Source organism: Physella acuta, unplaced genomic scaffold, assembly GCF_028476545.2.
Source record: "Physella acuta isolate Inbredline_101_S28 unplaced genomic scaffold, ASM2847654v3 ptg000329l, whole genome shotgun sequence".
NCBI lineage: Eukaryota > Metazoa > Mollusca > Gastropoda > Physidae > Physella > Physella acuta.
Window position 1 is genome coordinate 344,293 of NW_026731848.1, and position 14,691 is coordinate 358,983.

Consider the following 14,691-nt stretch of genomic DNA (forward strand, 5'->3'; position numbering starts at 1 on the left):
AACTCAGTGTGTGGGGAGAGGGGTCCACGTTGAACATTCCTACCTGCAGTATGTTTTTGGGTTATCAAAACAAAATCCCGTTATCCTGTAAACATCACGTATATCATACTTTTTAAACTTCAGTGCTCGCTTTTTAGCACTATTGTTAATTAAACATTATCAACATTTTAAAATTGGTTGAATTTAGCTGCTAAGAGCTCGAGTTTTGTTTCTGAATACGTCGAGAGCCTCATTTGTCGGAAGCCAATATATCGGGTCCTTTTGACCGAGCTATATTGACCTGGTCGTTTTGTCGGGGGTCGATTTGTCGGGGGTCGATTAGTCGGGATCATATTGACGGGGCCGATTTGACGGGGCCGTTTTGACGGTGCACCGTCCAACAACACATCTGGCAAAAAGCCTGTAATGACGGTCACAATCCGTAGTCCACACGTCTTTTGTTCCTCCGTTGCTGCGTGTTTGACCAATCTTTAGCGACAGCAAGCGACAGCACTTTTAAAAGTTTAGATCTCTCTCACGTGGTACGAACACAAACAAATGTAGTGTATAGTTTTTTTTAACACAAACTGGACTTGCAGGCTGGGCACTTCACTTTTCGTTGAATTTATCGTGCGGAGGGGGGGTCTATCAGCCCGGGGGTACAGGGAGGTTATGCTTGAGGTCCGGCAGGGTTACAGGGAGGTAATGCTAGGGTCACTCTCGGGCAGGAGTTACGGCAGATAGTTGATGGCGGAGAGAGGCCCGTTGTCAGCATAGGATGGGTACAGGTCTGACTCTCCCGCTAGCACAGAGGACATCCCCACAGAGGACATGCCCACAGACGTTAGGTAGTCATCATTGGTGAAATGGTGAGACAGTGCCTGGTGGTGAGACAGAGCCTGATGGTGAGACATGGGCTGCGTGTGATGGTGAACTGGAAAGAAACAAAAAAAAATAGTTTATGATGGTTACTAGCATCACATTCTCTCACATAAAGTGACAAAAGGAGTGACACAAGGTGACACATAAAGTGACAGAGCGCTAGACTGCTCACCCGAAAGTCTTGAGTTCAAACCGGGTTCCTATCAAAGTCCAGCTGTGGTGTGTACCTAACTCACGTTAGGGAATGTAAAGGCGGCTGGGCATAGTGCTGACCACACTATCTCTTCATATACCGAGGTCACAAAAACAAATGAACTCTACTTTACTTGCCCCAAGAACCGTCAGATTCGAAAAGGGAACTTTACTACTTACATTTTTACTTTCAATTGAAATTTTCGGGGGGGGGGGGGGGGGTAGCACATTGGTAAAAGTATCTACTTTCTGTATAAATTCTATTTCGTTCGGGGGGTGGGGAGGGTCGGGGGGGGGGGGGGGGGGGGTGCGGTGCGTAAACATTCTCCGGGTGGGAACTAGTTTGAGTTTTAAACTGCGATCTTTGTTCTTTGTGAACAGTGATAGCCGATACAGCTTGAAGTATCTTACTGTAGTGACCTCTTGAACTCTGGCAACTTCCGGTGGCGCCATTGACCCGGCTGTACATGCTCATAGCGTCCTTAGATACGGAGTGCAGGAAGTCTTTGTTTCTGTAGGACTTGTCCAGAAGGTTCAGGGGGTCACGTGCCTCGTTGTGGAACTGGGAGGGGCTGACCGGAAGTCTGGACTGGATGACGGGAACATGTTCCACCAGAGGTTTTGGTGCCACGTTGAAGGCTGAGTTTGTGTAGTAGTCTGACAACAGAGGACAGGCATATTTTACTGTAGGAAACAGACGTCAGTTTATTTCAGGAAACTTGTGAAAGTATAGCAAGATATAATGACCGATTTAACTGCTCACCAGGATGTGTAAAACAAAACAAATGTCAACATTGACATGTCATGCAATCTATCATGCCACGGGATACATTTTTAAAGAGTATCGAACTAATGACTTTTAAGCTCCCAAATTAAAAACTAAAATACATGACTTATTGTTGTAGTAATCTAATGGACCGCACAGCGGATTGATAGATTTTAATTTATTAAAAGCTATTCTAACATAGGCTTTCGTTTACAAACTGTATCTACTGTAGGCCGTAGATTACTACTCCCTGTTATATTACCTCACAGAATATATCGCGTTTATTAAAGAAGAACTTTGAAACTGTTTAATTTATAAAACAATATTAGATGTAATAACACGAATGAAGTAAACTGTTGACCTTCACCTTGGTTCTGGTACACCGACTGAGGGAAGGCAGACGACTGTTGGACTAGATTGAAAGCACTTCCGCTTGTCTGGCCGCCCCCCGCCCCACAGCCGCCCCCCGGGCCTGCAGAGCTAACCAGGGGATAACCGTGCTGGATGGCTTGACCGTGGCAGAAGGGGGACAGGAAGGGCGTCACGTCGAGGTGGTAGGGCGCCACTTCTGAGTACGACGTCAAGGCGTCAGATTTAGGGTACAGGGTACTGCTGTACGCCCCAGGGTGGTGGGGCAGGAGAGTCCCAGGGTGGTAGGACGGGTAGAGGGAGGGACAGCCGCGGTACGACAGCGGGGGGTTGCGCTGTGTGCTGTAGCTGTTGCTGTCGGGGAGGCTCGGGCTGCTGAGAGGGTCGCTGTTGTCCATGGTCGATGGCAGGCTGCTGCGGAAGGCGTTGCTGAGGTGTGTGGTGGTGGGCGGGTGGTGTGTGGTGGTGGGCGGGTACAGCTGGCCGCCATTTTGTAGGTACTCGTTGTTCTGTTGGCCTGGGAAGTCAACATATAGATCTATATAACAAGCTGAGCAATATAAGTATTTATAACAAGCTCAACATTAAAATGAACTGTGGGAGGGTGGTGTGGGTGTGTGGTGGGAGGGTGGTGAGTGTGTGGTGGGAGGGTGGTGTGTGTGGTGGGAAGGTGGTGTGTGTGGTGGGAGGGTGGTGAGTGTGTGGTGGGAGGGTGGTGTGTGTGGTGTGTGTGGTGTGTGTGATGGGAGGGGGTGAGTGTATGGTGGGAGGGTGGTGAGTGTGGTGGGAGGGTGGTGAGTGTGTGGTGAGAGGGTGGTGTGTGTGGTGGGAGGGTGGTGTGTGTGGTAGGAGGGTGGTGAGTGTGTGGTGGGAGGGTGGTGGGTGTGGTGGGAGGGTGGTGTGTGTGGTAGGAGGGTGGTGAGTGTGTGGTGGGAGGGTGGTGTGTGTGGTAGGAGGGTGGTGAGTGTGGTGGGAGGGTGGTGGGTGTGGTAGGAGGGTGGTGAGTGTGTGGTGGGAAGGTGGTGGGTGTGGTGGGAGGGTGGTGGGTGTGGTGGGAGGGTGGTGGGTGTGGTGGGAGGGTGGTGGGTGTGGTGGGAGGGTGGTGGGTGTGGTGGGAGGGTGGTGGGTGTGGTGGGAGGGTGGTGTGTGTGGTGGGATTAGATTTGCGAAAGTTGCCTGTCGTCATAGACAGACTTAAAGAAGAAAGCCACGGTCATCAATATTGTTTAAAGACAGGGTTTCGATCAATACCAATCTATAATCAAGTTTCGATCGATACCAATCTATAATCAGGTTTTGATCGATACCAATCTATAATCAGGTTTTGATCGATACAAATCTATAATCAGGTTTTGATCGATACAAATCTATAATCAAGTTTTGATCAATACAAATCTATAATCAGGTTTTGATCGATACAAATCTATAATCAGGTTTTGATCAATACAAATCTATAATCAGGTTTTGATCGATACAAATCTATAATCAGGTTTTGATCAATACAAATCTATAATCAGGTTTTGATCGATACAAATCTATAATCAAGTTTTGATCGATACTAATCTATAATCAAGTTTTGATCGATACAAATCTATAATCAGGTTTTGATCGATACAAATCTATAATCAGGTTTTGATCGATACAAATCTATAATCAAGTTTCGATCAATACCAATCTATAATCAGGTTTTGTTTAAGTAACGATCGAAGCTGACAGCCTGTGATACGCGACCCGTAGCGAAGCTAACTATCACAACTTGATTAAGCCAAAGGACCCGGGTTCAAAACCCTACACACTCTTTTAGAAACCGGAAGTGACGAACACAATATAAAGGCTGAAACTCTAGGCAACTCGATACTTTTCCGTTAAAGAGTACCAGTCTCCAACTCGGTATTTGTTGGGTTGATTTGGTTGGGGGAGCTCACCCAGGTAAGTTAGCGACACACGTGTAAAATTGTAAGGGGAGGTTACCAAAGTAAGCTAGAGATGAGTTTGTTTGAGCTGAGTTGACAAATGACGCCATAGGTCCCTGGCTGATGACACTTGACCTTTGACCTGGAGGGTTCGGCACGACGGGTGAAACAGGCGGGGTGAGGATGGGGTTCAAGGTGGACGACTGGCCCTGACCTTGGTGCAAAGGCTGGAAAAGAAAAAAAAAGTATGAAGATAATGCTGTAGCTCCTCAGACTCCATCGGATTCTTCCTTAGAAGTTTCTAGCGACCAGACCGTGCTGACACGGCGTCGTGTTCCCGCTTGATGAAGCCACATACAGCAGACATGTGATGCTTCTGGCACTGGGTGCAGTCTACGGTAATTGTGTAGGTCGTTCTGAAGATAAGTGGAGAAAAAAAAATGTCTACAGAGTTATGTAACTTGACCAACCTGTGGGATGGAAGTTGCAGACGACGGGTGGGGAGACAACCCGAACGTTTCCCGCCCTGAGATCAGCTGCTGGCCAAACGATGACGTCATGCTGTCCCCGTAGACTTCACGTTTGAGCAGGTCAGAGTTGGGCGTCCGGCTCTGGTTGGCCACAAAACACGTGCCTGCCGTCTGCTGGAGGTTTAGCTTGGCGCCCACGTCGTCTGGTAGGGAAAGATACAGTTAGTTAGTGCACGAAATGGCTGGGCTTCTGTGTGTGGTCAGTCAAGGTGTTGGTCAGTCGAGGTGTTGGTCGATCGAGGTGTTGGTCAATAGTTTACAATGGTGTGAGTCATTATTGTTGTTGGTCAATATAATTGTTGGCTAATTAAGTTGTTGGTCAATGTTGTTATTTGGGTAGAATGTTGTGAGTCAGTGTTAGTGCCGTTGTGTATTTAGTGTGAGTGATGTGTGACGAGGCAAAAATGTGATTCTGAGACCAAACGATGTCTGAGCCGTCACATTTTCAGTTCACTATTGACCTTGACCTTTATGTACCTGGCTTCGTGTGCTTCTCCAGCAGGGACTGTAACTCTTGCTCCTTGTCGTTATGGAGCTGACACTCAACAGCCAGCAGCACGTACTCGTCAAGCAACATTCGTATGAGATGGAAGGAGGCTGAAAAAAGCAACTTTCGTATGAGATGGAAGGAGGCTGAAACAGGCAACATTCGTATGAGATGGAAGGCGGCTGAAAAAAGCAACTTTCGTATGAGATGGAAGGAGGCTGAAAAAGGCAACTTTCGTATGAGATGGAAGGAGGCTGAAAAAAGCAACTTTCGTATGAGATGGAAGGAGGCTGAAACAGGCATCATTCGTATGAGATGGAAGGAAGCTGAAAAAGGCAACTTTCGTATGAGATGGAAGGAGGCTGAAAAAGGCAACTTTCGTATGAGATGGAAGGAGGCTGAAAAAGGCAATATTCATCTGGTAAGGGAAGTGGCTGAAAAGGCAACATTAGAGTAAGAGAACTCACCGAAACACAACTTTAAGAACTGACCTCAGAACCACAAGACTTACCGAAACTTTGAGCGTTGTTTAGTGTGAGGTTGTGCATGACCCGAGCGCCAAAGAAAGACCACTTGAGCAGGTAATCCTGGGCTCTTTTCTTGAAGTTTTTCCCGTTTAGTTTACTCGGCTGTATGGGGCAAAAAGCATTTACTTTGTGGAATTAAACAGACTCAAGCTAAAATGTCATTAAACAAGCTTTTTCTAAAATAGACCTAAGTAGATTATAACCAAAAAGGAATAAATATTTTCGTGCAATAAGAATAAACAGATTTTGAAAAACAATAGAGACTCAGCTTTCTAAATTAACTTTGCTATCTATCACATTCAGTGTTGGCGAGCTTACTCTACTCCCCCCCCAATATAATCGTGTGATCACGTGACCAACCTTGATGACCTTTTGCTCTACGACGATGTCCAGCCATTCTGTGAAGGCTTCAACTGTCGCCTGTTTCCTCAACAGCTCCTTAAACTCCCGGAGAACTGCACATTAATACATCAAATGTAACGTGATGAATTGATGTTGATTAAGGTAGTTAAAATGTGGGATATCAGGAAAAGTGGCATTGTGTGTGTATTTGTGAGTGTGTGTGCTTTTGAGTGTGTGTGTGTGTGTGATGACAAATACAAAAAATATTTATAAACGCAGTTAAATTTAAAAACCCATCTCAACACATGTGAAATATTCATTAAAAATAAAACTTAAATCTGACCCTTTACTTCAAATAAAAACTAAGTAGGTTACCTATGTTTATTTAGGTTTAAATCGGGTTTTAAAGACGTTTCAAATGATTACTCCATATTGATTTTCTAATTAGCTAGGTAGACCAGGTGCTCGTTAATTAATCATTGCCCTCTTTAACATTCCAGCACCCAGTCTGGCACTGGACAAAGCAGTGTCAGTCGTGCGTGGCGAGCTATTGAGCCGTGACCACACACGTGAGTCACCGTCTTACATGTGAGCACACACCTGGGCAAAAACTGACATTTACTGGTACACCTGGACCACTAACTTATGGAACATCAAACTACCTGTAACCACACACCTGGGCCACTACCGCACATGTAATGACCCACCTGGACTATCAACTTCCCTGTAACCACACACCACCTACTTACATGTAATGACCCACCTGTACCACCTACTTACATGTAATAACCCACCTGTACCACCTACTTACTTGTAATGACCCACCTGTACCACCTACTTACACGTAATGACCCACCTGTACCACCTACTTACCTGTAATAACCCACCTGTACCACCTACTTACATGTAATGACCACCTGTACCACCTACTTACATGTAATGACACACCTGTACCAACTTACATGTAATGACCCACCTGTACCTACTTACATGTAATGACCCAGCTGTACCACCTACTTACTTGTACTGATCCACCTGTACCACCTACCTACATGTAATGACCCACCTGTACCACCTACTTACATGTAATGACCAACCTGTAGCACCTCCTTACATGTAATGATCCCCTGTACCACCTACTTTCATGTAATGGCCCACCTGTAGCACCTACTTACATGTAATGACCCCCTGTACCACCTACTTACATGTATTGACCCCCCTGTACTACCTACTTACATGTTATGACCCACCTGTACCACCTACTTACATGTAATGACTCACCTGTACCGCCCTTACCTGTAATGACCCACCTGTACCAACCTTACATGTAATGACCACCTGTATCACCCTTACATGTAATGACCTACTTACATTCAGCGTTCAACTGCACGTCCTCATCATCACTGCTGCTAGAGCTGCAGCTGTGGAAGGCTTGGCTGCTGATGCTGCTGATATCGATACGGTCCACGTCTGCTATCATGGCATTCACCAGGCTGGCGTCGTAGAGCACAGGGCGCGCCGTCTGAAACAAGGTGAAGGACACACATTTAAACAGGCCATCCCCATATTTAAAGGTTGCAGCACCGAGCAGCGTGTAAAGCTAGTCTTTTGTTTGAATGCTAGTTTAACGTAGTTATCGGCCTTAGCGTACATCCCTACATCTACCCAAACCTGATTGACCACTGGACATCATTGATATTCTGTAGTCCCACAAACAGACAAACGTAACCCAAGGTCCAAAAGAGTGACCACCTAAACTCTACATATGCAACTAGATACCTGAGCCAAATGGAGAAAGGATGTCTGCCGTTTCAGTGACTGCGCAAACCTCCGCGCAACTGGAAGTTTCTTCTCCAGCAGACGTTCGGGCAGGTGGTCTAGGGCAGACGAGACCCAGCTCTCCCAGTGTTTGGCGAAGTTCCGGATGTCACACAGAAGTCTGGGGAGGGGGGGGGGAGGCAGTTTAGCATCGACGTACGATTCGTTTTAGAAGACGGTTTAGATGTATAAAAGTTTATTACACCAAAGGCTGAAGGCTAAGATATGGTGGACACCAATGTATGTGAGTTCAAAGGTTGAAGGTGATGCTATGGTGGACACCACTGTATGTGAGGTCAAAGGTTGAAGGCTATGATATGGAGGACACCACTGTATGTGGGGTCAAAGGTTGAAGGCTATAGTGGACTTACGTTTCCGGCATCTCCTGCATGGTGGCAGGTATCAAGACGTCGATCAGCACCTGGGTACAACAGGTAAGACAGGTAGGTGGTAAGACAAGTAGCAAAGGTGTGTGTTTACATTGTATTTGTTTTTTTTTCAATATTAAAAAAAATTAGTAGAAATACTACAGAAACTAAAATGTGAAAATTGGATGTGAGTCTGGAATTTGAATATGTCGCCTGGAGGTTTGAATATGTCGTCTGCAGGTATGACCCACTGACCTTGTACAAGATGGAGTCACAGACGCACAGGATGTCTACGATGACGTCACATTCCACCAAACTGAGCAGGTGTTCAGGTAACCCTTGCCAGAAGTGGAGGAGAAAGTTCTGGATCTACAGGTGGAATAAGGTGAGGTCTTTGACACTAGCACTTATTAGTGGGCCACTCTAAGCCACAGGACACATCTACAAACAACACTAATCATGCAGACTTAGAAATTCTTGTGTACACATATAATCACTGTACACATATGGACACACATTGACGTAACACACTGGACACAAGGGCCCAATGGACAAATCTGACACAGCCACTCTGGACACACAAGGACACAGACTCACCTCCTCAAAGTTTCCGTTGATGGCGGTGTCTAGGACACACTGGCTGTGTGTCTTGTACATCATGATCAGTGTCTCTACCTGGTGACACATGACGAGAGACCACAATTTAACCACACCACACACAACTTAGCCACACCAACCACAACTTAGCCACACCAACCACAACTTAGCCACAACACACACAACTTAGCCACATCAGACACAACTTAGCCACAACACACACAACTTAGCCACACAACCACATGACGACTGCTATACCACATCCATCCAAATGTTCTGTATCCCCTTTCAGACAATAGAACTCCCACACCTAAAACAAAAATTATTTTTCTCTTTTATTATTCGCTCTAAGTTGTCCCATCAACTTTTGTAGCCAGCTCCTAGCGACGTTAACGAAACGTGCTCGTGTTTTCATTCTTGGAGAATCTAAAACTCGCGAATTAATTAATTGTTTTAGTGACACTATAAACGAGCTATATTTCCACCCTCCCCCTCCCACCTCCCCAATTACAGCTATTATCACTCTTATCCTAAGTTCCCCCTCCCCTCCCCCAATTTCCCCATAAAAAAACAAGATTAGGCCAAGCCTGTAGCAAAAACTACCGGACGTCCAAATAAAATGACCCTACAACACGACTCACGCCTGACGTCATGTGCTCCAACTACACCCAGCTGTTAGACACGTGACTGGACGCCGCCCACAAATATGGCCGTCAAAACACGACGCTGAAGTTAGCCGTGAGGGTCAATGGTGGTTGAGTGGTTTGGCTAATGCGTCAACCCCCCCCCCCCACTCACCCCTCTCCTCTGTGCACTAGGTCTCCTCAGATCCTGCTTTAGATTCCCCCCCTACCCTACCCCCCACAGTGTTAAATACAAAAAGATACAACCCCAGAAGTCCCTGTCCAGTGTAAACAACACCGCCACTGTATCAACCCTCCCCTCCCCCGCCCTCAAACTGATGTCGTCTGCACCCAATAGGCAGACTTATGCCTATCTCAGCATTGGACACACACAAGCACCTTTCCCTATTGCCTGGTTTAAATTCTGACCGATTGGATGTTGTAGTTGTGTGACACCACTCAACATTCAACATCATGTGTCTGTAGGACACCAATCAACATCTGACATCATGATGTTCTGTAGGACACCACCCACTCAAAATCCAACATCATGATGTGTCTATAGAACACCACTCACCAAACACCACTGAAACCTTTAACCATAAGCCATAAAACCCCAGCCACCCACACCATCAATTATTGAACACACTTAAAAGACAAAAATGAATTATTTACCGATACAAGCGTTCCACCCACCTTATCCCCTACTACCCACGGGCCACACCCACGCAACGCTCGTCTATGTATCCTCCCCCCCCCCCGGGACAAAGGTAGCTCAGGTAAAAAAATTGACCTCTCCTGGAAATGTGCAGAACTCCAGCCTCGGGTCATTGATTTATCGAACGTTAAACTGACAGTTCGATCTCTCAATCAATCGCTGGTCACGGCAGGCGGTAAGACTTAACTGCCGGGACACCCAGACTGTCGTCTGCTAGACCAAAGTTTCTGTTCCACGGGTGGACAGTGCTGCTGCCAACATTACATCGGCTAAATCATCTTAAGGACAATTTTATATCATCAGTTTTTTTATTCTAAGGACTTCTCAATGTTTTATGCTGTAAAAAACTCCGCCATCAAAGTTTACGGCTCCATGGAAGTTTGTCATTAATTTTTGCGACTGTCTTTGTCTGGGTCTTTCTGAAGAACATCGGCCCATAGTAAAGACCTACTTGTCTAAGGAACATCGGCCCATAGTAAAGACCTACTTGTCTAAGGAACATCGGCCCATAGTAAAGACCTACTTGTCTAAGGAACATCGGCCCATAGTAAAGACCTACTTGACTGAGGAACATCGGCCTAGAGAGCACCTACCTGAGCCTCTCAGCGCCAATGAAGCCCTACCTTTTCTCTCGGCACCGTGGCGGGGAGGATGAGGAACCTGGCATTGGGAAACTCTGGCAGGAGGGTCCCAGTCTTGGAGCTGAGTGAGTACTTCCTTGTGAACCCGCCCTGTGTAAAGTTTAAAGGTCAAACACTGGTTCATTTAGTACTTTACTAAACATAGGCAGGACGTTTGGTATCTCTACCCAGACCCTAGACCCAACTCTAACCCTGACCCTATTGTTCTGCTGGAAACTATTAGGGCCCTTGTCAAAGTGCCGTACACTTAAAGCCCCCCCCCCCCTTTGATGTGTGGTGTGAGTCTTATGAAACTAGCAAAGCTATCGACCGGAAACCAATTATTTAAATTGTCATCTATTCAGCTAGAAGGTGTTTTCAATGTTATTTAATGCTAGAATTAGCGGAAGCTAAAATAATAAATCGTGCCTAGTCTTTATTTGAATTTGAAACTATCATTAAAAAAAAAACAACTGGTATGCCACTAAAAACAATTACATTTCAGAAATTTTATTTTTAGCCGAGAAAGTGTCACCCTCTTCCGCTCTGATTTAATATTCAATATTTTTTATCACATTGCCAGATAAAGCTGGCGTATTTTAATCCAAATCTGACAAAACGTCGGTAAATTAAAAATGGTATATTATAGAAGTGACGTATCGGGGCGATTTACGGCTGACACAAGATCAAGAAAAATTTGCGATAAATCAGGGGAGATAACAGGGTCTTGTGTACAGGTGGTTTCTGTGGGTAGACTTTGTTGTGGGTTCTGTGTGGTGGGGTGGGCTGGCCCGACGGTATACCGGGAAAAATTCCGTTCGGCCACCCCTGGTAAAAACCCGGCGCCCCCCCCCCCTGAAAAAAAATCCTAGTGGGGCCCCACCCAGAAGTTTCAGTGGGATCCCAGGAGCTGTGTTGTAATATTCCTGTTAGTGTTTTTTTATTTGAAATATATAATATAATTATTATTTCGCCATTTTACCATTTCAATTCCTTCATACCTAGGCGTAAAATTTAGGATTTGTTGAAGAATACAGGCTAAATGAAAATTTTAACCTGAGTCTTTTAAAATGTCCCTGGCCTCTTGGACTTATCTACCCCACCCTTGTTGTGTGGTTCTTTGGGGTGGTTCACGGTGACGCGACTATTGGGGTGGTTCACGGTGACGCGACTATTGTGATGGTTCATTGGGACGCGACTATTGTGGTGATTCGTCACCTTTAAGTGCAGTTTTTGACCGATACGACATTTAGACGGACCAGTGAAGAATGTAACTATAGAAACTCTAAACACTGACCTCGTTGGTATGCTTGCATCCCGAGAACCTGACAGAAAAAAAAATTTTAATCAATCATTTCCCAAAACAGCAAGAAAGATATTTGTAAAATTTTACTTAAAGTTAGATATTGATCCCTTACTAAGGTATATGGAACTATTTATACTTGTGCAAAACAAATTGGCCTTTTTAGATGAAATATGATAATTGTGTTCTTTGTTTTGGTATAAAAATCGAATTTCAATAATCATTCGTTAACATAAATAACGAAAGTCAGTTTTTTGTAATGTAAACATAGTTCTTGGCCTCATTTAATCGAACCTACCTTTTTCCGTAGAGGGTGGGGGTGGGGGGTGGGGGTGGGGTTGGCCACTTCCAGATATCTAAACCTCTCACCTCGTTAGCCCCTTCCCCGAGTACACAGTGTGGTAATACTGGCTGCTCTCCCTTATGCCAATCCCGTAGTAGTGGTACCTAGAGGCAGGCATTTGATTGTAAGACAATTTCTACATAGAGGCAGACATTTGATTGTAAGACCATCTATACCTAGAGACAGACATTTGAATATAAGACAATCTGTACACAGAGGCAGACATTTGATTGTAAGCCAATCATACCTAGAGGCAGACATTTGATTGTAAGACAATCATACCTAGAGGCAGACATTTGATTGTAAGACCATCTATACCTAGAGGCAGACATTTGAATATAAGACAATCTCTACCTAGAGGCAGACATTTGATTGTAAGACCATCTATACCTAAAGGCAGACATTTGATTGTAAGACCATCTATACCTAGAGGCAGACATTTGAATATAAGACAATCTCTACCTAGAGGCAGACATTTGATTGTAAGACCATCTATACCTAGAGGCAGACATTTGAATATAAGACAATCTGTACACAGAGGCAGACATTTGATTGTAAGCCAATCATACCTAGAGGCAGACATTTGATTGTAAGACAATCATACCTAGAGGCAGACATTTGATTGTAAGACAATCATACCTAGAGGCAGACATTTGATTGTAAGACAATCATACCTAGAGGCAGACATTTGATTGTAAGACAATCTCTAACTAGGGGCAGACATTTGAATATAAGACAATCTCTAACTAGAGGCAGACATTTGAATATAAGACAATCTCTACCTAGAGGCAGACATTTGATTGTAAGACCATCTATACCTAAAGGCAGACATTTGATTGTAAGACCATCTATACCTAGAGGCAGACATTTGAATATAAGACAATCTCTACCTAGAGGCAGACATTTGATTGTAAGACCATCTATAACTAGAGGCAGACATTTGAATATAAGACAATCTCTACCTAGAGGCAGACATTTGATTGTAAGACCATCTATACCTAAGGGCAGACATTTGATTGTAAGACCATCTATACCTAGAGGCAGACATTTGAATATAAGACAATCTCTACCTAGAGGCAGACATTTGATTGTAAGACCATCTATAACTAGAGGCAGACATTTGATTGTAAGACCATCTATACCTAGAGGCAGACATTTGAATATAAGACAATCTGTACACAGAGGCAGACATTTGATTGTAAGCCAATCATACCTAGAGGCAGACATTTGATTGTAAGACAATCATACCTAGAGGCAGACATTTGATTGTAAGACAATCATACCTAGAGGCAGACATTTGATTGTAAGCCAATCATACCTAGAGGCAGACATTTGATTGTAAGACAATCTCTAACTAGAGGCAGACATTTGAATATAAGACAATCTCTAACTAGAGGCAGACATTTGAATATAAGACAATCTCTACCTAGAGGCAGACATTTGATTGTAAGACCATCTATACCTAAAGGCAGACATTTGATTGTAAGACCATCTATACCTAGAGGCAGACATTTGAATATAAGACAATCTCTACCTAGAGGCAGACATTTGATTGTAAGACCATCTATAACTAGAGGCAGACATTTGAATATAAGACAATCTGTACACAGAGGCAGACATTTGATTGTAAGCCAATCATACCTAGAGGCAGACATTTGATTGTAAGACAATCATACCTAGAGGCAGACATTTGATTGTAAGACAATCATACCTAGAGGCAGACATTTGATTGTAAGACAATCATACCTAGAGGCAGACATTTGATTGTAAGACAATCTCTAACTAGAGGCAGACATTTGAATATAAGACAATCTCTAACTAGAGGCAGACATTTGAATATAAGACAATCTCAACCTAGAGGCAGACATTTGATTGTAAGACCATCTATACCTAAAGGCAGACATTTGATTGTAAGACCATCTATACCTAGAGGCAGACATTTGAATATAAGACAATCTCTACCTAGAGGCAGACATTTGATTGTAAGACCATCTATACCTAGAGGCAGACATTTGATTGTAAGACCATCTATACCTAGAGGCAGACATTTGATTGTAAGACCATCTATACCTAGAGGCAGACATTTGAATATAAGACAATCTGTACACAGAGGCAGACATTTGATTGTAAGCCAATCATACCTAGAGGCAGACATTTGATTGTAAGACAATCATACCTAGAGGCAGACATTTGATTGTAAGACAATCATACCTAGAGGCAGACATTTGATTGTAAGACAATCATACCTAGAGGCAGACATTTGATTGTAAGACAATCTCTAACTAGAGGCAGACATTTGAATATAAGACAATCT

The 14,691-nt window shown here is 44.2% G+C and overlaps 1 protein-coding gene across 1 annotated transcript in view; it reads right to left on the bottom strand.

Annotated features, from left to right (window-relative positions):
- Positions 1-489: 489 nt before the first annotated feature.
- The window catches only part of LOC131940768 (DNA-binding protein RFX6), a 32,639-nt gene continuing 18,437 nt past the window's right edge, over positions 490-14,691 (bottom strand). Inside the window, exons 5-20 of the mRNA XM_059299561.1 lie at positions 12,404-12,481; positions 12,029-12,056; positions 10,735-10,842; positions 8,771-8,848; positions 8,429-8,542; positions 8,177-8,226; positions 7,767-7,926; positions 7,359-7,509; positions 6,006-6,100; positions 5,630-5,747; positions 5,109-5,228; positions 4,572-4,774; positions 4,160-4,328; positions 2,187-2,705; positions 1,465-1,710; positions 490-913 (exon numbers count right to left, since the gene is read on the bottom strand). Of these exons, the coding sequence (XP_059155544.1) occupies positions 711-913; positions 1,465-1,710; positions 2,187-2,705; positions 4,160-4,328; positions 4,572-4,774; positions 5,109-5,228; positions 5,630-5,747; positions 6,006-6,100; positions 7,359-7,509; positions 7,767-7,926; positions 8,177-8,226; positions 8,429-8,542; positions 8,771-8,848; positions 10,735-10,842; positions 12,029-12,056; positions 12,404-12,481 (2,440 nt within the window). The 3' untranslated portion in view covers positions 490-710. The remainder of the gene's footprint in view (positions 914-1,464; positions 1,711-2,186; positions 2,706-4,159; positions 4,329-4,571; positions 4,775-5,108; positions 5,229-5,629; positions 5,748-6,005; positions 6,101-7,358; positions 7,510-7,766; positions 7,927-8,176; positions 8,227-8,428; positions 8,543-8,770; positions 8,849-10,734; positions 10,843-12,028; positions 12,057-12,403; positions 12,482-14,691) is intronic.